The sequence below is a fragment of the Heloderma suspectum genome, chromosome 11 (assembly GCF_057233095.1).
Source record: "Heloderma suspectum isolate Gila_16-S chromosome 11, 16-S_ref, whole genome shotgun sequence".
NCBI lineage: Eukaryota > Metazoa > Chordata > Lepidosauria > Squamata > Helodermatidae > Heloderma > Heloderma suspectum.
The window spans coordinates 19,183,763-19,207,308 of NC_139468.1; the positions used below are offsets into that span (position 1 = coordinate 19,183,763).

At 40.8% G+C, this 23,546-nt stretch overlaps 1 protein-coding gene across 1 annotated transcript in view; it reads left to right on the top strand.

The window, feature by feature from the left end:
* AP4E1 (adaptor related protein complex 4 subunit epsilon 1) overlaps positions 1-22,985 on the top strand; it is a 36,913-nt gene extending 13,928 nt beyond the window's left edge. The window contains exons 9-21 of the mRNA XM_084817092.1: positions 530-652; positions 743-852; positions 3,174-3,313; positions 6,218-6,330; positions 6,455-6,573; positions 7,814-8,113; positions 9,064-9,178; positions 9,730-9,865; positions 10,816-11,074; positions 13,213-13,782; positions 13,977-14,161; positions 14,953-15,110; positions 16,140-22,985. Of these exons, the coding sequence (XP_084673218.1) occupies positions 530-652; positions 743-852; positions 3,174-3,313; positions 6,218-6,330; positions 6,455-6,573; positions 7,814-8,113; positions 9,064-9,178; positions 9,730-9,865; positions 10,816-11,074; positions 13,213-13,782; positions 13,977-14,161; positions 14,953-15,110; positions 16,140-16,300 (2,489 nt within the window). The 3' untranslated portion in view covers positions 16,301-22,985. The remainder of the gene's footprint in view (positions 1-529; positions 653-742; positions 853-3,173; positions 3,314-6,217; positions 6,331-6,454; positions 6,574-7,813; positions 8,114-9,063; positions 9,179-9,729; positions 9,866-10,815; positions 11,075-13,212; positions 13,783-13,976; positions 14,162-14,952; positions 15,111-16,139) is intronic.
* The last annotated feature ends 561 nt before the right edge of the window (positions 22,986-23,546 follow it).

Genomic DNA, 23,546 nt, shown 5'->3' on the forward strand with positions numbered 1-23,546 from the left:
CGTTGCTCCAGTCTTGCTCGCAGCAGCCTGGTAGGGTATGGGACACACGGAAGCCTCTAAAATACTTGCTTTAATACAATATTTTTATTTATTTATTTATTTATTTCATTTCATTTCTATACTGCCCAATAGCCGAAGCTCTCTGGGCGGTTCACAAAAACTAAAACCAAACAACACACAATAAAACAATTTAAAATATATAGAACATTAAAACCACAATATAACAATACAACCACAATAAAACCTAGCAGCAGTACAGGAGTTTAAAATACAGATTTAAAACAGCAAAGAAAAATTTAGAAAGCTAAATTGCCTGATACTTCAATACAATACAATGATGTATTCAATACAATACAATGATGTATTCAATACAATACAATGATGTATTGTAATTTCAATACAGTATTGAAAGTCAATACTGACTTTCTGATGCCTCTCTAGACTTGTTGGACTTTTTAATGTTAATATATTGTCAATTTGGTTTTATGAACCATTTAAATAAAACCATCTTTTCTTTGTCTTTCTACAGCAATCTTGTTTGAATGCGTCCAGACCATTTACACAATTTATCCTAAATCGGACCTACTTGAGAAGGCTGCCAAATGTATTGGGAAATTTGTCCTGTCGCCTAAAATTAATCTGAAGTATTTGGGTAAGTTCTGTGATCATCACAGCCCACTGTGTTTGATGCTGAATGTCTGCAATTTCAGGTTTTAAACTTTGCAGTAATTTTTCTTTCTAGGATTAAAGGCCTTGACGCATGTTGTCCAGCAGGATCCCATCCTTGCACTGCAGCACCAAATGACAATAATTGAGTGCCTAGATCATCCTGATCCCATTATTAAAAGAGAGGTAAGTTGGATTTTAAGACAAACTCAAAAGTTCAAGTCATAATTTCAAATAGGTGTTCTCTAGGGCTGTGCAGGGACCTCATGACCCACTTCGCAGGCTGATTTGGAGCTTCTGAATCAGCCCAGCCTGCTTTGGCCTCCAGATCTGAAGTGAGATCCGGACAGCTGAAGCCCCCCCCCCCGCCATTTAAGCCCCCTGCTCCTCCTTACCTGGACCCAAGGGGAGTGCCCGCAGCCATTGCTGTCTCGGAGGGAGTCGCCATTTTCTTTTAAAATGGCAACTTCTTCTTCTACTAAGTAAATGGTGCATAGATTGCAGCTATAAAGGGGCCACCTATGCAATATTGCAGGTGTAAATGGCCCATTTATACTTGTAACATTACGTAGATGGCCCCTTTATGGCTGCAATTTATACACCATTTACTTACCAGGAGAAGTAGAGTCGCCATGGACACTCCCTCCAAGATGACAATGGTCGCTCCCCATGGGTCTAGGTAAGGGGCAGGGGGCTAGCATGGCTGGGTGGGCGGCTGCCCAGATCAGCCTGAAGCTGTTCAAGAGCAATAGAACCCTCTCTGGGACATTCCCAACCTGCTCTGGAATTGGACCGCTTCGAGATTTGGGCCGAAGCGGTGCACAGTCCAGTAGTCTCCTTTTATTTTCCCCTTTAATGGGGCTTATGCTAATATTGTACTTTGAGAATGCAGCTTGCTATGTTTGAGAAAGATTGTAAATATAAATAGTTTCTAAACACATTGTTACCTCTGTTTAGACCCAGGGTAGGCAACGTAGTATTCTGCAGATCTTTTGAACTATTAACTCACATAATCCTGTGCTGGCTGTGGCTGATGGAATTTATTGTCCAAAATGCCTACTGGATGCTTACTCCCAATTTAGATTCTAACATAAGGATATCAGCTGAAATAACACTTATATTTAGGTTGATGTAGTAACAATAAGTAATACACTCCAGATTTAGCATTTGTGTATTTGTGCAGGATAGGGATGGACAAATGTATCCGTCTTGCCTTCTGTAGTGTTTGTAATTTCTGAAGCACAAGTTCATTCTGTCCTATTTCTACATCAGTTTTTGATTTTTTAATGCATTTTTCGTATGCTTGAAAACTCTTACACATTTTTTACAACCAGTTCCCCATATATGTCTTTTTTCTATGCTATTTTCTCTAATGTATCCATTATTGTACACACTTTTTTATAAGAAAACTGCATTGCAGAATTTTGAGAAGTGTGAAAACTGAAGGATAATTGCATTCCAGTTCAAATTTTAGTTCTTGAAGGATGAATTAGTTTGGTTGGTATTCAAATGCAAACTAAACCTAGTGTGGGTGAATGTGTCCAGAGTATATGTGCCTGTTTAATTTCAGTAGAAACATCCAATCTCTATGTGAAAAATAAAAATAACATTGCATGCATGTATTCGGGGTCCTGGGAAATCCTTGTGAACAGGAGCAGATCTAGAGTTCTGGACTACATTGTCTGGCTACAGTTTAGTATTCCATGCATGTTGCATACAGACAAGCTCATGCAATGTGAAAGTGTTGCGTGCAGTTTGGAATCGTGCAAATGGTTCAGCAGCCTTCCCAATAAAAGCCTAGATTCTTAAGTTCTCTAAGCGTCTTTCAGTGTGCTTAGATTTTTTTGGGCATCTCTACACCTGCCTAAAATCTTGCATTTAAAACGGGGCTTTCTGCTTCTGTTTTAAATGCAGGATCACAACTGACTGACTCCCTTTACACACGCTTCCTTTCCCCCCTCCTTCTCCCTGTATCCAAGTCTTCCATTCTCTTTCATTGATCTCGCTCCTCTTCTTGCCACTTTAACTCTTTTCACGGAGGAAACTGAAGCAGAACACAACGGGGTAATTTGATATCATTATCTGCGATCTATTTAAAAATGGAACAAAGGTCATTTAGTGCAGGAGATGCCCTGGAGGGTCATGGAGGGTCACGGCATCATATAAAGAGCCCGCAAACTCCCGTGAAGGAGCAATCTCAATTGCAGGATAAAAAGCCCAGTGTGAAGGAGCCCTTTGTCTTCATCTTCAATCATAATTATGTAATAGGAGCCATTCCTGTAAGTGTGTGAGAGAATTCATATAAAAAAGTCATACACTTCTTTTATAGCTGATATAACTTGTTTTTAAGTCCCTAGATATCTTATGATACATGGTACTTTTATATAGTTGGCGTTTTTTATTAGAGTCTGGCTATTATAATCACAACCCTGCAACCTGCTCCTTGTTGTTTTTTTGCTTTCTTCGATTTGGGTGTAAACATTGATCTACTTGGCTTTCTCTTTCAGACATTGGAACTTCTGTATAGAATCACCAATGGACAGAATGTCACTGTTATTGTTCAGAAGATGCTTGACTACCTAACTCAAAGCAAAGAGGAGTATTCCATCATCAACATAGTTGGAAAAATAGCAGAATTAGCTGAAAAATATCCTTTTGAGTTTATTGTCATTGCACACAATAATTTGCATTCATAACCTTTAGGAATACATTGCAGAAAATGGCTATCCAGATATTGAAATTATCTATTTTTAAAAAAATTAGTAACACTTGTGTGTGTGCGTGCGTGTGCGTGAAATGTGTTTCTCTTGCTATAGAAAAACATTTTTCTGCAGAGAGAGGGTCAGTCAGACCTAACTGTCACCACCCTGAGGTATGTTGGGGGAATTTGACATAATTTAATAGATGAATTTGGAGTTCACTGCTCAAGTTGTAGATAGTATAAGAATGGGGCCAACCATCAGAATTACTTTATGAGGACAAGTCTGAGATGTCGCTTTGGGACGCTGGACCTCTGTTTGTCAGAATTGTAATTAGCTGGTATTAAACTTGCATCCTTACTGATAAAACACAATGGTCTTAAATGCCTTTGCACTCTTTTGCCAAAGGGTTTTCAGTGGCTTACAGGTGATTCCTGGGCAGTCTGTCATCGAGGAAGCTTAAAGGGCCAGACCAGTAACTTCGGCAGTAGAACTGCATCGTGTGCCTTCAGACCATTCTCTGTCAATAGTCCTGGAAATACTGGTTATTACATTATTAGTAATTGAGGGCTTATATTAAAATCTATAAAATAATTGCTGTTATAGACCTGGGACTGTTTAAGCACACTTCTATATCCTTACAAATGGCTAGTGAACCATTGGTAATCTTGTACTTCGAACACAAACTCCCTGTTTCTAAGTGGTGGGGAGCACTCTCATTTGGAGAGCACTAATAGGCATTCTGTTTTGTTACATCTATCGCCTTCCTTCAAAGGAATCAGATATAAGTCCTTTGAAAGAGGCTATCCTAGATTAATATTATATAAACCAGATTGATTGAATCTCTGAAACTTTATTGTCTCCACACTTTACCTTGCTCTCCAAACAAGCATATCTCTGCAGTGTATACTTAATTCCATAATTCTACCAAGACTACTGGAAAAGTATGGGTTAATAGTGCTGCTGCTGCTTCCCTTTTAGTTCTAATTTTCACATTTCTTGTAAAGAACAGGCAGGCACCTTTTTCTACCAACAACAATTTTGTGGTTAGGCTTTTTTTCTGATGTCATGGCAAAATCCATAGTGTTCATACAGATGCAGCTATTTTGCTGTCACTTACACCTTGAATCCTGAAAGGCCTTTGATTTCTCTTGACAGTTTCTAATTCTACAGTTAGAGCGCCCATGATACAGTTGCAATCATCTACTCTGCTGGCAGGCATAGCAAAGGCTTAGGGTGAAATATGTACCCGTGTCATCTCAGTAACTAACTCACCCCAATTTGAGGCCCAGGGTTTCTTAGTTTTGCTAATATGGCTTTTATATTAGAAGAATATATTTTGAAATTATTGCAGAACATCTGCAACAGTAGAATAAAATAAAAAGCTGGTGATCTTAGAAGTACGATTAGTCATATAGTGCATGATGATGCTGTAAGAATTTCTGCTTAAAAACAACTTTTAAGTTGCTAAGGGCACAATCCTATGGGGATAGGTAGCCGCCTCAGAACTCGGAGGCAACCGCCTATCCAATGCAGGGCAGGAGAAACGTGGAGGGGATCGTTCCCTCCGCGCTTCTCCTGCCCTGCATCAGCTGTCTAGTTGTGGGAAGGCAGAGCAGGGGAGGAGGCTGCCGGACGACACATAGGATGTTTTGTACTGGCATTTCCACCTTCCCCGCCCTGGAACGCCCTGTTTTGACTGCTCCGCACTCTTCCGAGTGGGGAGTACGGGGCTGTTTCGCGCTGTCTGTGAGGCAGCGCAAAACGGGGAAAGCGTGGGCTCCGAGGTCAGTACCTGGAAAACCACATATCCTATGGCTGTCTAGCTGCTGACTAGTGGCCATAGGATTGCTCCCTCTGGAAGTTATTCTTCCTAATGTGCAGTTCTAAGGTACTTGCAAATTACGTCAGTATCAAATTATGATGATGATGATTATACCATCTGTGTACATAACATTTTACAAAGAACAGGCATTACAGACCCCTATGCCAAGAGTCTTCCAGTCCAAACAGAAACAACAGAAGGAAATGAGGTATGGGTTTTCAAGGGAAGAACATGTGATTATTTCAGTTACACATACTTTGGCTTAGTTACAGTAAGGTACAGGGACTAGATGCAAATGATGGATTATGCATTTTCCATATAAAGTATTTTGCGTGACCAGAACATCTTGAGTTCAGTCTTCAGCTGTTGCTCTTTATACACATACGTATGCACGCACGCACACTCGCACGCACTCATAACAGCTCATGAAACTTGTTTGGATTGGTTTGAGCAGCTTGTGACTTCACTCTCTGACTGTTTTGGGCTCTGGTCAGACATTCATTTCCCTACCTTTTGTGAAGAATGCAAATCTTGGTCTTGAAGATGCCCTTCCTTTACCCTCTCCATGTTGTTCTCTCCCTTAGGGAGAAAGTACAACTATCTATATGCATGGTCTCCCTCAACTCTTCCTTCAGCTCCTTTTGGTCTTGGACAGATGGTGGATTTAGAGACGGATTGTGGGACTTGTATCTGGGAGTAGAGGAGGATGAGGGTGCATCAAGCTCTGTTTCAGCTCCCACCACAAACAAGTTGTAATGGGACAAAAAGTTCCATGCCACCTCCGGAATGTTTTTGAATTTACCTCCATGCCATCCAAAATGGATTGGAGTCGTGGCGACCCACAATCTCTGTATCTGCCTTGCTTTCATTTCTCTTGCTTGAAGATAATTTTAGCAACCATTTCCCTTATAAGTCTGCATCTTTAATGTCTGCATACATCTTTAATGTAATGACTTTAAATCAGCCGGAGAGTACAATTTATAGCATACTGATACGTCAGTGTACTTTTCCTTAATGTTCCTGGCACATATGCTCCTGACAATGAATGGTTCATCCAGACGATGAACGCGGTGTTTTCCATAGGAGGAGATAAAATGCACCTTGACATCCCAAACAGTTTCTTGCGGCTCCTTGCCGAAGGTGAGCAAAGCATATATAACTTGGTAATGAACACTTGGTGGTATCGTTTTACTTAAAAAAAAAAAAAAAAAATCTGCATCATACAGTTAAAGAAAGGAACAGCCACTCTTAACATCCTTCCTAGGTTTTGAAGATTCAAAGGAAGATAACCAGCTGCGGCTCCATGCTGTCCAATCTTACCTCACATTGCTAGAGGATGAAAATGCTGTTTTCCCACAGAAATTTCTTCAAGTGATGAGTTGGGTAAGACAGACACAGATTAAAAAGAGATACGAGAATTCTCCAGCACAGACACACTCTAGGTACAGCATAGGCAATTGAATTTTGAACATGACAGTATTTTAAGGGAAACTAAGATTGAGTTGAAGCATGAGAAATAGTTGTTCAGGCATAAATGGTAGTGTGTTTAACACGTGTTTGAGTGTTGGAAGAAGGGCAAGTTGTGGCTATTAGAGTGGGCACGATTCAGCTAAAGTTAAATACTTTGAAATCCCATTGATTTTATTGAGAGAGTTACACATGTCTTGGCACTTCACTTGTGCAAATAACTTTAGGAATATTTTTTTCCCATGTTGAATTGTCCCATTTTTAAGGCTGAAAAGCAATCAGCTCAGCTGGATGGGCGACCTACTTTTCAAATCAGTAGTTCTTCTGTTTTTCTAAGAACCTTGCATGTCCACAAAAGGCAGTCATTATGTTTGCCTTCACATTTTTTTTAAAAATTGCATTTTTTAAAAATTGCCAAAACGTTTCAAGAACTGGGTACAAGAAAAATAGTAGAAACAGAAACAAGCCAAACTCCATTTTATTTTGAATCCTCATATTCATTTATCCGGATTTTTTTAGGGACTGACACAGTTCTTTCACATGTGGGAACCATTTAATTGTCATATTTGCATTATTCATAAAAGTGATATGCAAATTATATAAACTGCATGCCACCAAGTAAATAAGGTGGTTGTAGTTTCCTGTTCTAAATTCTGTTTTCAATATGGCCAACCACATATTCTTCATGGGTTTTCAGCAAATTGTTTTGCTTTTACTAGACCAATATATTTCTGAGCTTGATTTGTATGGCAAGTGAAATCAGTTATGTCCTCTTTAATAATACTTTGACTTGCTTTAAACTCATTTTGAGAGTTAGTCCCTGAAGCTTCTAAATGGGGATGCAGTTGCATAGTTTCAGCTGTGTTAAACACTGTAGACTTTTGGAATTGGAAATCTCAGCATGAGCTCATTGTTTATGGCATATTTTATTACACTGTCTATGGAGCTCTTCTGTTCTTAAATACAGATTGCTGCCGGTGCATCTCAGCAGCATTTTTAGGCCTCTTTACTTTTCATTTGACATGTTGCTTGGTGAATCTGTTAACTTCTGTTTTGCACAAATGGAAACACAGAGGTGTATGCATATTCATTTTCAAGTTGTCATTGCTCAAACCGTTATAGATTGACCATGGTGTTATAATTTGTCTTCTGACAGGTATTGGGGGAGTACAGTTATCTTATGAAAAAAGTGAATCCAGAAGTTTTCTTGGCAAGTTTGCATCGGGTACTATTGACTAATGCCAATTCTGAAACTAAAGCTTGGATTATGGCTGCAGTCACTAAAATAGCTTCTCGTACCACATCTTCAAAAACAGTTGATAAACTCATCATGGAATTTGGTACCTCCCTGGACACCTGCATGAGACAGTATGCATTTGAATTAAAGCATCTATATGAAGACAAAGAATTGATGAAGACGTTGTTCCCAGTTGATGCTAGTTGTGAGGACATAGTGGTGAGTTAATGGTACCACATCTGTGTGCATCACTGCTTCGTCCTTGAGAATTGCATGTTTCTTCAAAACATGCTTGAAAGAAGAGTGTGTATTTTTAAATCTTGTACATGTGGAAATAAAAGATGTAGGCTACACAGTTTACATGGAACCTGTACATTTCTTCTTTCCTCCTCCCAAAACTAAGAGGCAAGATATTCCACTTTTAACAAATAGAATCTGCTGCCCAACGTTAATGCATTTGGCTTCTTTGCAAGGACACATAGTCCAGGCTATCCTCTTACAGCAGCCTCAGCTTTACTCTACAGAGTGTCAGAAGCACATGTCTTGAATGAGCAATCTTGTGCTGTGCCTAGCAAGAAATATGCCAGGGTTGCTCACCTTCAGTTTCATAACTTTGGACCAGTGTGGTTGATGACAAAAGAAACTTGTTAGGAACATTTAATTGTTACCAGGCAATTAAGAACAATAAGTCATGAATACAGAATAATATGTACACCACATAGCTTAAAAATCTGATTTGTGCCATTTCCGAAGTGACCTTTTGAAGCAGGATGGGTTAAAGTATCTCTAGAGTATGCACTCTAATGTGTTACTTGCCAAATATTAAGCCCCATTGAGAAGTCCTCCTCTGGTAGATTTAAATGTAAGTACTCGAGAAGTAAAATGGTAGTTCTGAAAATGGTTATGTTTGGGAAGTATTGCAAGAAGTCAGAATATATGTACAGTTAAACTTGCCCCATTCACCTGTTATTTCTAGCAATTGTATTTTAAAAATCTACTCCGATTGATTTGTTACGAATCTTTGGTAGTAACTTCAGCATGATGAATAACAAACTAGGTACAAAGTTGCTAGATAACCAACAGGTTGGCTTTATAAGGTGGGGATGGTATTTCCTTGAGAGGTTTATAATTGAATAATTTTTTGACCTGTCACTCTTAATTCAATATAGGTAGATGCTTCCTTATCTTTCTTAGATGGGTTTGTAGCTGAAGGACTGGACCGTGGTGCAGCACCATATAAACCTCATCACCAACGGCAAGAGGAGAAGCTGTCTCAAGAAAAAGGTGATTGCTTGTTTACCTTTTGTGAGAAAAATGATTAGTATAAGGTTAGGGCAGGAACGTGATAAATGGGACTGTGCATTACAAAACACAAACACTCCCCCCCCTCACAGGGGCATTTATCTGTGTTTGAAAAAAGGATGTGCGTGTATGGTGAATAGTGAACTGTAGATGAAGTAGTTCATTATATTGTATAATTCATTATTATATTTATTTTGGTATATGCAGTTATGCAATAAAGATGCTTTTGTTACAACATTATTATTACATTATTATTATTATTATTATCATTATTATTATTAAGATTTATATGGTCAATATTCTAGAGTGAATATAGCTTTTGTAGGATTCTTTCAGGATGGATTATCTCCTAAATTCAAAATGTGTCATATTAATCAGCAGTAGAATCCCAATAATTTTTGGTGTCTATACTGGATGTTAAAACATTCTTTTGGAACATTGTCATTGCTGATAAAACAGACTGCCTCTCCTGTAATATTCTTGCCTTTATGTCTTATGTTCTATTCCTGATGAGTAATTCCCTTCCATTGCAGCTCTGAATTTTGAGCCTTATGGGCTGTCACTTTCCCAGAACTTCTCAACATCTGCTTTTACTGGCAGACAGTCTCCGACTGGACTTTCTCTGGGGTCTGACATCTCTGGTAATAGTGCTGAGATAGGACAGAAGGAGTGAGTATATCTCTTCTGTGAAAACTTAATAAGTAGTTTGTCATAACTTGCTAGGAAGATACTGGCTCTGCAAAAAACAATTGCTGTGCTAGTCTAGTAAACAAAAATGCCGTATCAACAATTCTTTATTGCTAGACTGACTTTTTTCATGCTGTATTAACCAAATTATGTTACCTCTGCAATTAATACTTTGATATATCTAAATGGCAGTCCTAGGGTTGAACTGTTGAACTCCTAACATAATCTAAAAGTAGTGTTATTAGGGCCAAACCTTATGGGACATGTGATTTGATCTCCCAACACTTTTTATTTAAAAGCTGCCAAGGGGTGGTGGATGGTGTCTGAATTTGATTGGAGCTGCAGTGCTGAGGAGAGGGATGAGTTAGCTCCCCTCTTCTGCCCCGTGCCATCTACCCCATCAAGCTCTGCTGGACCTATTTGTCACACTGGAAAAAAATACCAAATTTGATTGGCCCCACTGTGTGGCTCATCCTTGTAAATAAGCTCACAAACGTTAGTAGCCTGCATATTTTTTTTACTTGTCTGCTATGAGGCTAGGATCCTGTATTTCCATGCTGGCCATGAAGGCAGAGCAACCCCCTTCTTCCCAACCAGCAGGGAAATGCAGAATACTAGCGTAGCCAGCAGGAAATGCAGGATACTAACCTCTTAGGAGGCTAGTAAAGAAATTGCCTTTTATCAAGTAATTTTATCAAGATAAGAGATGGAGCTGAAGGACAAGCTTCCCTTCCTCCATGGCCAGCACAGGAACCTATCCATCCTCCAACAGCCCATTAACTCACCTGCATGGAATTCCTTGTTGCCTATGTCTACGAGGTGAGTCCAAATTTGGCTTCTTAAAGTCTCCCTGAGAGTAGACAGGCTCTTCAGAAGCACAGTGAAAATGCTTTCCTTCTTACAGAATTCTTTCCTCCTTACAAATTCTTTAGGACCAACAGTCTGAAGCTTGATGGTGTGAAGAAACTATGGGGAAAAGAAGGCTACCTCCCTCAAAAGCAAATCCAAGGAGAAAAAGAAGACATTGTCAAGCCTGTTCTACAGGGTAGCACACTTGTGGAGCATATTGTCGCTAACTTTCCACTGCAGTCTGAAGAAGCAATTACTGGCCTCTCGGAGGGAGAGAAAGAGAAACAGCAACTAGCTTCAACGCTTTTCGTTGGCTTAGGCTCACAAGGCAGTGTCAGTCTGGTATGACAGTTAATTGTAGTCATAGCACAATTTCAGTAACTTTTAGGATATGGCTCTGTTTTTCTGAAAAAAACCCCCCCCCCATCTAGTACACACCTGTATGACATAGAGTTCACTATAGAAGATCCATTTAGGGCGTGACCCTATGGGGATAGGTGGTCACCTCCGAACTCGGAGGCGACCGCCTATCCAATGCAGGGCAGGAGAAGCGTGGAGTGGATCGTCCCTTCCGTGCTGCAACTGCCCTGCATTTGCAGCTAGACAGCTGATTTTGGCTGTGTAGCGGCAGGAAGGCGGAGTGGGGGAAGTGGCTGCTGGATGATGTGTTGGATGTGTCGTACCCACATTTCCTCCTTCCTCACCCCGGGACACCCCCCGGAATGCCCGGTTTTTGCCACTCTGCACTCCTCTTCCGAGCGCGGGGCTGTTCCGAGCTGCCTGTGAGGCAGCGTGGGATGGGGGAAAGGTCGGTTCTCAGGGAACTGCCCTTGGAGCATGGGCTCCAAGGTCGGTTCCCAGAAACCGACGTATCCTGTGGTCGTCTAGCCGCTGACTAGCAGCCATAGGATTGCTCCCTCTGTTACTTTGGTGTACCCAGTAGTGCTTTTTGTTTCTTGAAATCAGTTCCCCATGCTGCATGGCAAAATACTTCTGAAACTGAGTGAAGTTGCAAAAACAGTTTGTGATAAATCATAGGAGTCAGCTGTTGAAAGGGAAAAGGGTCCAACATTATGTTGGTTGAGTACAAGCCCATGGGCTTACCTAAAGCAGTTCCTTGGATTCTTGCCTAAGTCTGGAATTCTTTCCCACTAGACATGTTGATGCAAGTCCAATTAATCTCTTGGCCTTTTCCTGCCTGCATTTTGGGAACCTTTGTCTTCAAGGAAGGGAAGCATTAGCCAAGTGTGGGTTTTACTTTCCCCCCCTCTTCTTTATACCATTTATCCTCGTCTTAATGTATGATTCACATCCAAAAGGGATAGAATTGCATCATCATGTTGCATGCAGAAGGCCCCAGGATTAATCCCCAGCATCTCCAGGTAGGCTTGGAAAAATTTTGACTGAAACCCTGGAGAGCCATTGCTGCCAGTCAGTGTCTAGATGCGCTAGATAGACCTGTGGTCTGATTCAGTATAAGGCAGCTTGCTATGTTCCTGTGTAAGCCAAGCAAATGTCGTAGTACTAAGAATGTGGGTTACATCTCCTTTCACAATTGCTGAGTAAGTTGATGTATCCTGTCCCAACATGCATCCTCTCTGAGCCCTTCCAGAACAGTCGAAGCTACCTTCGTATTTTTCTGTTTTTTGTTTTTTTAAATGCTGCTCTTTAACTGGTGGGCTGGGACTAGGGATGGGTGAACAAGCGATGTTTAAGTTGCCCAGGATTCTCAGAACATCATCTTGCCCCTCAACCTGTGCTTGATTCATGTTTGCATTTGCGATCAGTGTTCGCTTTGTGCGACAGGAAGAATTGCACAAATCAACCAGCGGTCGAACAGGAGATTTGTACAAATTGAGCATTGATTGAACAGGAGATTTGCACAAATCGAGCAGTGATCGAATGGGAGATTTGCACAAATCTGAAATTTGTGTAAATTTCTTCCTTAGACTAAACCCAACCTGATTTAGTCTACTGGGGAAATTTGCACAAATTGAACTTGGAATCGGGAAGGAGACTAATGTGAGCATGTGTTCGACGACTTGTGAATGTTTTCAACAGGCACGTCCTTGAACCAGGCATGCTCATATGTCTTGCGAGCAAAAACAAAATTCTCATACATCCCTGGGTCATAGACTCTCACTGGGACCCACAGCTGGGTTGTCTGTTAACCTAATATGTACCAGTAGTACTATCACTGTTGTTTTGTTTAGGTGTTCTTTTAAATAGAAGGGGAGTGAGAAGAAAACAATATTCAAAAAAGGAGTGGGAGGAGAGAGCAGAAGTAAGTACAGGAGAAAAAAATATACATAATGGTAAAAAATGAAAATATCAAGTGGGCCTCATCTCGCAGGTTGTAGCTGAAGGGAGGCTCTGGCCCTGAAATGGTTGAAACCTACACCCATTAAAGAATAAGCTCCACTCCAACTCAGCTTTATAAAATATGTTCTCTGTGTCTGTCTTGTTTTTGTGTTGTGAAGATGGGCAAAGGAGACTCCACAACCCAGAAGTTCACAAGGAAATCAAAAACAAGCGAAACACAAAATAGTGAGGGAACATCTGGTATCCAAAGCACAGCTAGCCCTTCTCCATGTCCAGATGCATTATCTAGGAACAAGGAGCTCTTCCAAAACAATGGACACCTAAGATTAAGGAAAGCTTCACTGAATTCTACTGAAATTTCCGAAGCAAAGGTCATGTTTGATAGGTCTCCTTCTTTGCCAGAAGCTGGACTGAATGACAAGCTTTTGGGTCATAGACTCTCGCCATCCTCTCTGTTTACAGATGGCAGTATGGACGTTTTTCATCCTTCTCCAAATGCTCAGCCTGTAGTCCACAAGCAACTCTGTTTGATGCCTTATTTGCCAGAAGAAGTAGCCAAACATCCTCATTCAGAAATCTTAGAACTTTGTGGCAATGAAAATCTGGCTTTGTACTTTTGTAAAGTCTGGAAAGATGATTGTGTCCTGCTTTTTTATTTTTTTTCCAATCGGAGCACTTCGATACTTAAAGATGTGAATTTGGAATTGGAACACACAGAACACCTTAAGGTAACAAGGGGAACTTTTTTGTTTATTTGTTTGGTCGCTTCCGACTCTTCGTGACTTCATGGACCAGCCCACACCAGAGCTTCCTGTCGGCCATCACCACCCCCAGCTCCCATCCCCTTTTCACTCTTTTTTTCTTTCCTTTTCAAATGAAAGCTTGGTGGTAAAATAAAATCATTGTCTTCTTTTATTTGTAGATCTTTGAACGTCTGAGATGTCATTTTGCTATAATAGAATCTCAAAGCATAGAAAGCTTCCAGACATGTGTAGAGATGGAGGAGCTCTGCTCATCAGGAACGGTCTCTGGTTCCATCAGCTACCATCTAGAATCAGATACACACCTAAGATTTTCTGTAACATTAACATTGTTGGATTTTATCAGGTAACTATATCAAATAGCTTGCTTAATAAGCAGCTAGGAAGTACAGGCAAGCAAACATCGATTTAAATTTACTTGCTATCTGTATTTGTGACTTTACGTAAAACTCTTTCACACATACATGCATGCTCTCTGTCCTCCCCTTGCCCTTTTGTTTCCCAGACTTTTTATTATCTGAAAGCTTTGGGTTCTTCCAAGGTAGTCTGATACTTGTGAATGTCCTCTGAATTTAAGAGACAACTTGTAGACTGCCTTTCTGTATTTTTGCTGCTCGAACAGGATCGCATTTCTGTACTGTACGTAGGTCATCTTTGTAGGTCCTCCTCTGGATACACCCACCAAAGGAAACTAGATGGGTGGCTATAAGAGAGAGGAGATTGTGGCACCCCACTTATGGAATGACCTCCCCAAAGGGGTTTGCCTGGCACCTATGTTGTTATCTTTTTGGCTCCAGGCAAAGATCTTTCTTTTCTCCCAGGAATTTTAGATACTTTGTTCTAGATTGTTATGGCTGTTCTGTCTATTCCTATGCTATGTACTGTATTGTATTCTTTTAAATACTTGTATTGTATTTTATATTTTTAAATGTGTGGCATTTTAGTCTTTTAACTCTTTGTAACTGGTTATTCAGCGGATTAAAAATATGATAAGTAGATCGATAAATAAGTAAGTAATAAATACTGGAGAATTTCAATCCAATGTTCCCCTAATGTTCTAGAAAGGTAACCTTTGCGCCCATAACTAAAAAAATATGTTTTTCATTTTCCCAATTGTCTTGGCAATATCATTTTCAGACCAATGAAAACGACCACTGATGAATTTGGAAAACTGTGGCTCTCCATTTCGAACGATGTCAAACAAAACATAAAGATTACATCATCTCAGGGATCTCTGCCAGTTGTTCTCAACATCTTGCAGAAAAAACTGAAGCTACATATTGTTGATATTATAGGTACGTAGCTTGATATTTTTTAAGTACAATCCTGAAACTCTAGTTTTGGAACAGTAGGTTAAAAATTGTTTAAAGCACAGGTCTGCATTTGAAGAATGGGACACTTTGCAGAGGTTCAGGACTTGTCTGAAGCGAAGTGGTTGTACTCCAAAGCAGCCCAAACTGAATTGGGCTTCCTGAAGCCTTGGACTCACTTTGGAAAGACACAGACAATATGACTGCAAAAATTGATATGCTCATTTCTGGATCAGGACAGGTCAGCAGAGCTCTCTTCTGTGACCTCTCCTGACCTGCCCCATTCAGGAAATGAACGTTTCCACTTGTTTTGGGTTACTTTTAGAAGTGCCAAAGCCTTGTCATGCAAGTGATGGGTCTTGCGAGCACATGGGCACAATAGGATACTATCCTTGGTTGTGACACTTGGCTTCACACTTAGTTTTTTAGCTGTGACATGCTAAGTGTTTACTTACCACAAGCATTTACCCCCCCCCAAAAAAAAAACATGGTATTTTGGTGTGATATGGTAAGTGTTTTATGTTTATTTGCAAATACAGCAGTATTTATATTGGCCAGGATCCAAAGAGTTTCTTTGACGCGTGCATCTTCTCATTGGGTGTTTGTTTGTTTTTTACCTTTTCCCTTTGAATGATGAACCCATATGTTAATATCGCAAATTATTTTTGGAGCTGTCCATAGTATCAAGAGGTGTGCCATATGCCCTTTTGAGAAACACCTGGGCAAAGCTCTCTTGAGCATGCAGAATGAATTGTGTGTTGTTTTGGATCCAGGCTGCAGTTCTTGGACAGTGCCTTGATCTTTTAGGAGAAAGGCATCAGGGTGTTGCTCTAGGTATACATTGGTTTACAAAATTAAGGTGTGAATTTGAGGCTTAATGCAATGCTTCAGTAAGGAAGAATTACCAGCACTGATTAAGGGAAAACTACTTGTGAAAAGAAGCGTCAGTTATCACTATATTGAAATCTTTCAAAATGATGACACTTAAGGAAAACCAACTTCCCTCCCTTTCAGGTAACGAGGGGATCGCATCATGCCGACTGCTTCCATCAGTCCCCTGTTTACTCCATTGTCGTATCCATGCTGGGATGTTGGCGTTGTGGTTCAGGTCGTCTTGTTCTGCTCTTCCAGACTGTTTACTTTATCAGTGTCAGAAGGTGATGGAAGAATCCTGAGAGTCACAGTGCCTCTTTTTGTAACTTAATGACAAGAAGGATATGTGAGATTTTGTCCAGACATTTACCAAAGCCAACTCTCGTCCTGCTTGTCAAGACTGGGGTTGCGTAGGCTTAGCCCCTATGGACGTTGGGATGGAACGTGATGATTATACTTAGGTGCTTGCACCTCCCAGTGCTCAGGATCAGTCAGTCACTGACAAGGGACTGCAGTTATGGGTATTTGACCGAAACATGTTATGCAAGATACATACTTCCTATTTCATGCTCATATCGGTCACAACAGTTTATTCATAGGATCAGCTACTATTTGAATTACTTCATTAATGTGGCTTACAGTGTAAAGACACTTCTTAAGCCTTGTCTACTTTTACTCATGAGCTTTTCTGAAGTGGCATCTTATGTGCCGGGGTTGTAGAAGCAAGATGCTGACTGTTGATGAAACTGACATTCAGTTATAAGATATCCATGATTATCCCATGGTTGAAGGCACTGGCTGCGGGTATGGCGTTACTTATAAATGTTTGACTTGGTAATAAGCAACCCATGCCAAGCTTTGGAAGTATAGGTCATTGTTTTATTGCACCTCACAAAAGGAGTTAATATTAGGGCTGTTGTATTTATGTGATGCCATGCTGGGTATCTGCACATAACAGGAGTATTGAGCCTCATCCTGTGATAGAGTAACAGTTTTGTATGAATGCAACTTGAGGCTGTCAATTGCCACTTGGCTGTAATTTTGGTGTATATCAGACTTTGGCTTCTGAAGTTCAATACCTTCATCAGAACGCTAGGAATTGTGGCTTTTAGTATTTAAAATCACCAGGCTTGCAATCCAAAAGGCTTCTTTAGGTGTGCCTAAGAGTTTGTGCATCAATTCACAGACATGCTGACTTTAACAGCAGCGTGTTGCTCCCCCCGTTCTCCCCCCCCCCCGCCCCGCTGCATCAGTAGATTTCCTGAATTGCACCAACCATTGCCATGGTGATAACATAGCATATAGAAATAATAGCACTTTTGCATTATAATAAAAGGATTTGGAAGAGCCACACGATGTGTTCCATATGGTCACTTTGGGCTTCTGTTTCTGGAATTAGCAGTGTTTTGTGCTACTGGCAAGCTGCTTTTGCAAACCCTTGGAGTTTCATTTTCTGATATGTCATTATTGTTCCCGCTGAATTTTCCCTTCTTGGGCAGATTAAAGTAGCTCTTTGGATTCCAGCCATAAAACTAGAGATCACTAAATGCATATCCCCAAATACAAAACCATCCACTTTAAAAATATTGCCTGATGTAGCCATCTTCTGTGTATTAGAAACAGCTTATGCAAAAGATGTTTCCCTTGGGTTACCAAAGTGAAACTCTCATACATTTACAGCAATAAAATGGCTTTAATTACTAGCAGGTTAGGCATATCTGGTCTAACTAACATCACTCCTACCCCTACCAGTTCCTGTCTGCTGAGTTTTAAACACATTGGGCAGTATCCAACGCTGCTTGACATAGTGCTGGTGAAAGTGACCTCTATAGCAATGCCAATAGCATATGCGGATGCAATGGGTTTTCCAGGGAAACATGTTGCACCAGCTCACGCTATTGGCATTGCACTAGAGGTTTCTTATGCTAGTGCTATGTCAGTGGCTTAAGCAGAGTGGTAGTATTGGGTACTGCCCATTAGCTCTAATTGTCTTTGCTATTGCAGAAGAACAAAAACCTTGCAAGTGGCTTACTTTTTTCCCTTTCAGATGTTGTACTACTTTCTGCTGCTCAGTAAATGAGAGAAATAAGACGCTTAAATGGGTTTATGACACAGCACAGAGGGCACCTGTTTAAAACCCCCCAAACAAAAAGTGGGTGGTATTAGTTACAAGGATTTCTCAACTTATAGCCCAGGTTTCTAGCTCTTGTGGTTAGGGTGGCAATAAGTAGAACTTCAGGATGTTTGATACCAGATGACTTATACATTTTTGCTGGAAGGGAAACTTCCATCAAAAAGCCCAGCCGGCTTGCTAAAACGTTCATAGACTTATTAATCTTTTTAGTCTCCCTGCTGATTGTGTAGAAGTACTGACCTTAGTGTTAAATTGGGAAATTTTAATGATCACTGATACTCCCTATACTCCTAGTCATCTGTAAAGTAGAAATGTGTTACTTTCTTTTAAAAACAAAGCTGTCCAATTAGCTCACATTTTTTAAATAATTCATGATGAGTGGGCACAGTTTGGTTTTCTGCATTGTGGAGGTTTTTTTTTTATTTGCCAGAAGCTATGTTCCTAGGCTTGAGACTACAGGTCTTTTACCTTGAGGCTCATTTCTGATACATCCTTCTACATATGCATCCTCTTGGAATGGAGGGAAATATGTATAGGAAAACATTATGTAAGAACTGAAAATCCATTGGATTTTCAAATATGTAGTTGAGGAGAATGTTAACACTCTTAACCATTTTCACGGGCATTTTTTGTCTGCAGTGCCAACATAATGCCACTGCAGGTAATACCCGATTTACTAGCTTCTTGGGGTCAGGCTAAAAACAGTGTTGTTTTTAATGTATGTGTTTATTTAAATAAATTTATCTCTCTTCTCAATCCAAAAAGCAGCTCAGAGCAGCTAACAATAAATAGTACTATTTATTCTGTTTGCCTCGCTGCTCTTGGACCTAAACCAGGATCCTGTTGGTCACATAGGCTGCCACACACCTGCTGATACTGAAAGACCTTGTTTTTGGTTTGAGGATTCTCTTGAAGATACCAAATAAAGGCTATCTAGAGAGGCCAGAAGATGTGGAAGCTGTAGAACCCAATGTGTGTGTCTATATGAAAGAGCACTAGACCTGCAAGAAAGTCTTGGAGCCGGTACACAAATCTCCAAACTGTGTAGGCTGAGGACAGGAATGACTGAAGGAACTGTGACATTAAAATAAGCTTGGGAATCGGACCTGTCCCCATGATGAGTCCAGTAAGAATGATGAAGATGAAAGATTAGTAAAAACATCCACTGGATGCCCCCATTGCCATGAGAATGATGATAAGGGTTGTCATCACACTGATGTTCCAGACATTGTGCTTTTCTACAGTTGCAGAAAGGTACTTTTTTTCTGTGCAACTGCACTCCGCATTGATGCCCAGGTGCTGGTGGCTCCCCATCAAGACAATGATGGAAGGAGTTGGCTACTGCAGACCTTGGTAGCATAGAAGCTTTAATTTTAAAAAATCAGATTTTTATATCTCCTTTCCATTTATAATTATAAAAGTTGTGATTTACAGTTGTTAAAATTAGAGTAAAAATACAATAGGACATCAGCAAAATCCTAAAAGGAGCAGTACAAAAAAGCCATGATAGAAACATCTTTAGGTGGTAATAAGCCTAGAAAAAAGGTCCTTTGCCTGGTGCCAAAAAGACATTAAAGAAGGTGTCAGGTGATACTGTCGGGGGGGGGGGGGAGTTCCACAACTGGGGGTCCCACATGCCTCACTTCAGATGGCAGGATTACCTAGAGAAGGCCTGTTCAAGACCATCTTGATGCCCAGACAGGTTGATGTGGCATCCCTTCAGGTACTTGGGTCTCAAGCCATGTAGGGTTTGAAAGGTGCTTTGAATTGCCAAATATGCCAAGCTGATATACGATCCTGACTTTCAGCCCTAGTTAATATCCTAGCAGCTGCATTCTGTACTAACTGCACTTTCTACATAGTCTTCAAAGGCAGTCCCCATACAATACATTGCCTTCCAGATATTTTGGACTATAACTCCCATCAGCTCCACCCAGCGTGGAGAGCACCATGTTGGGGAAAGCTGCAGTAGTCGAACCTGGAGGTTACCAGTGCACAAATACCCATGGTATTCATGGCCAGGCAGGAGGCATTGCAATTGGCATGCAATCCCTGATGCTGAAAGGTGCTCTGAGCCACTTGGGTTTCTAATGACAAAGCGGAATCTATTAAACACCCCCAGACTGTGGTCCTAATACTGTATGTGGCGAGCAACCACATCCAGAGCAGACTGAACAGCACCATCCCTAGCAAATGAACTCCAGCAGCCCCTCCTGTCTTGTCAAGACGGAGCGTCATTCAGTCTATTAACCCTTGTTGGTTTGTTATTTTATATTTTTATAAAATATATATTTTATTGACCAATACCAAGAGTTCTCTGGGCAGATTACATGACTAAAACATTACAAACACAGTGTACAATGAAGAACAGGCAACAGTAGTAATGATCAGCACAAAGCAGCCATTTTGGCACCGTACTGGCAATTAAACATTCTCAAATCTAAACTGTAAAATCTAGAATCTAGCCTGGGAGAAATCTTCACTTGACACCAAAAAGATAATAGTGTGGGTTCTCGGTGGTTCTCCCTGAGAACTGCATTCCATAACTGGAGTGCCACAACTGAGAAGGCCCTCTCTCTAGTATCTACCCACCTAACTTCATTCGATGCCCTCCACCCCTGAGGAGGGCCTCCAAAGATGATCTAAGTGTCTGGGCATTACTGATTCCAAGCACAATTTGATATGATCTGCGCCTCACCTGAAGTGGATGTTAATGAAGGGGAGAGAGTAACAAAGATGGATTTTATCAGCACATTGATGACATCCAACTCCAAAACTCCAGATGACTTCACTTGGAGGTTTCATGTAAACGTTAAATGCATGGGAAACAAGGTAGAGCCCTGCAGATGCCAAGAGGCTGAGCAGTAGTATCCCCTAGTCCCACCTTCTGGAATCAGTCCTCCAGGTAAGAATGAAACTGATGAAAGACCACGTCCCCAGTTCCCGCCTCAAAAAAGCTCCATAAGGATATATTGGCATTGAAAGCTGCTGAGCAGTCCAGGAAGATCAACAGGATTGCACTCGCTTTGTCCTCTCCCAGCACAGGTCAGGGTGACCAAGGCAATTTCTGTGCCAAAACCAGGCTTGAAACCTGATTGAAATGGATCCAGAGAAACAGTTTCATGCATGTGAGCCTGAAGCTGTTCAGCAACTCACCTTCCCCAAGAACAGGGTATTTGAATGGCAGAGCACTCTTTTTCTCTACTTCTGATTGGGGTGCCTTGAGGTGGCCCGATCTCCAAACAGATAGGGGAGGGAAGAAGAAAGCCCTCCCCCTTAGGAAAAACACAAGTAGCTCAAATATTAGCTCCGCACAGATCCTGCTGGTATACGTGGGAAGGTCGGTCTGGAGGCTGAAGAGAAGTCCCTCCCTCCTTAGTGTCACTTCCTCTTGGCCAGATCTTGCCTGGTTTTCCAGTAGTAAGCCCCTCCTAGAATTAAAGATGGCCTCACCCTGCAACCTTGGGAGAACTTGACATTGTGCAGAATGTAGCAAGTCTGACCCCGTGATGGTTACATTTGGGAGAAATGCTAATTGCACAAGAATAGTGGATGTGCTACTTTTTAATTTTAACATGTCAGAAGAAATGTGAAAAGATAAGCCACCTGTGTGATGTGCATTTCGGAGAGACTAAATGAGCTCTGTATTATATAAAACATTAATAATGGGTGGGGGAAGCTTGTGTTGGTGTATGGATCGGAAGTGGTATCGTACATCCTCTGCACCCCGGACTCAGGATTGTAGAATGCTCTTCCCTGTGTTCTTACCTGGTCCCCTTCTGTACACAAACGAAAACTTTTATTTCATCAGGTATTTTGTGGATTAGTGGAGATTCTAGCTGTTCTTATGTTGTCTTAAATGTGTGTTTATTAGTTCAGCTGTACTGTCTGTTTTCTATGGATTGTTTTTACTTAGATTTTTAGACTGTTGTAAAGTGCCTTGTGAGTGGTTTTCTGTTGAATGGTGGTCTGTAAATATTGTAAGTAAATACAGCAACACACACACACACACACACACACACACACACATCCCCCGCCCCCATGGGATCCCACCCCGTTCTGTGACTTTGGGGGTGAGGGTAGGCTTCAACTTGTCTCCAGTGTTACGGAATGCAGCCTCCTATCAGCCCCAGAATGGCCCCAATTGTCCGGAATGCTGGGAATTGTAGTCCAAAACATCTGGAGGGCTGGCACAAAGCAATGCTGCATTGTGCACTCTGGAGGACATGAAGATACAGGGAGCAGAAGTGCAATGTGACCAACCAGCAGGAGCTTGGGGGATGGATCTTTACACAGCTGCTTCTTTTTTCCAATGTTGCCCCAATGGAGTGATTTTCTAAATGCACTGAAATACCACGTTATTAAATAATCTACAGATATTAATGTATATTAATCTTTCCTTTATGCCTCGTGGATGAAAACAGAAGCCAATACTTTCAAGAATTTAATACTCTGGGAATTTTCTCTCCATTTACCATTGTGCATCAGATTTAAAGCCTCAAACTGAACAAAATCCCAGTGTATTGCAACAGCTAGCAAAACTACAATTTCTGGCCTATGCAGTTTTCCTATCACTTTTGCCACATGTTGTTTAGCATCATACGATATTAAATAATAGCTCTGCCTTTTGCACACGTGCAAGTGCTGAGTTTTGTTTTACATTTTGTTTGAAATATTTCAGTACTTTATTATTTATCTGTCAAGTATGCAGAACTCAATCAGACTTTGTGAAATGTCAGTGGATTTGCTTACTTGTACCTGTGACACACTCCTTATTTTAAAATTGTCCATGAAAGTTGTCTCTTTTTATTCTCCTTACATTGTAATTTAATAAAGTGCAGCGTAATAAACAATTGCTGTGTGTTTGCCACTGGGCTATGTATAATTTTGTGGTGTTATTACATTTACTTCAGTCTAATAATGCTGAAATGAGAGTTGCATTTCCAGGTGTCCCATTAAAGGTATAGCTACTCCAGGGGTGGGTAACTTGTGGTCCTCCAGACATCTTGGCCTACAGGTCACATCATCTCACACCACTGTCTGTGCTGGCTAGGGCTGATGGGAATTGCAGGCCAAAACATCTGGAAGGCCACAAGTCACTCACCCCTGATCTATACTACAGACTTAACCTGGTTTACTGGTCATTGCTTCTCTAATGAGAATTCAACACCCACAAACTGCAACTCCCAAGAGTTTTCAGAGGTAGCCATGGTTGCTGTACTAGTATAAAATGAATATATATTTGGTGTGACTCTCCTTATACGGTTCATTGTCAAGCTGGAAGCACTGTCTTAGTTGAAACATTTATATACCACCCTTCCATTTACAAAAAAAACCCCTCATGGAATGGTAAAAAACAATACAATGCAAGCAAAACACAGACTTAAGCAGCACAACTTGCTTATAGTGCCATC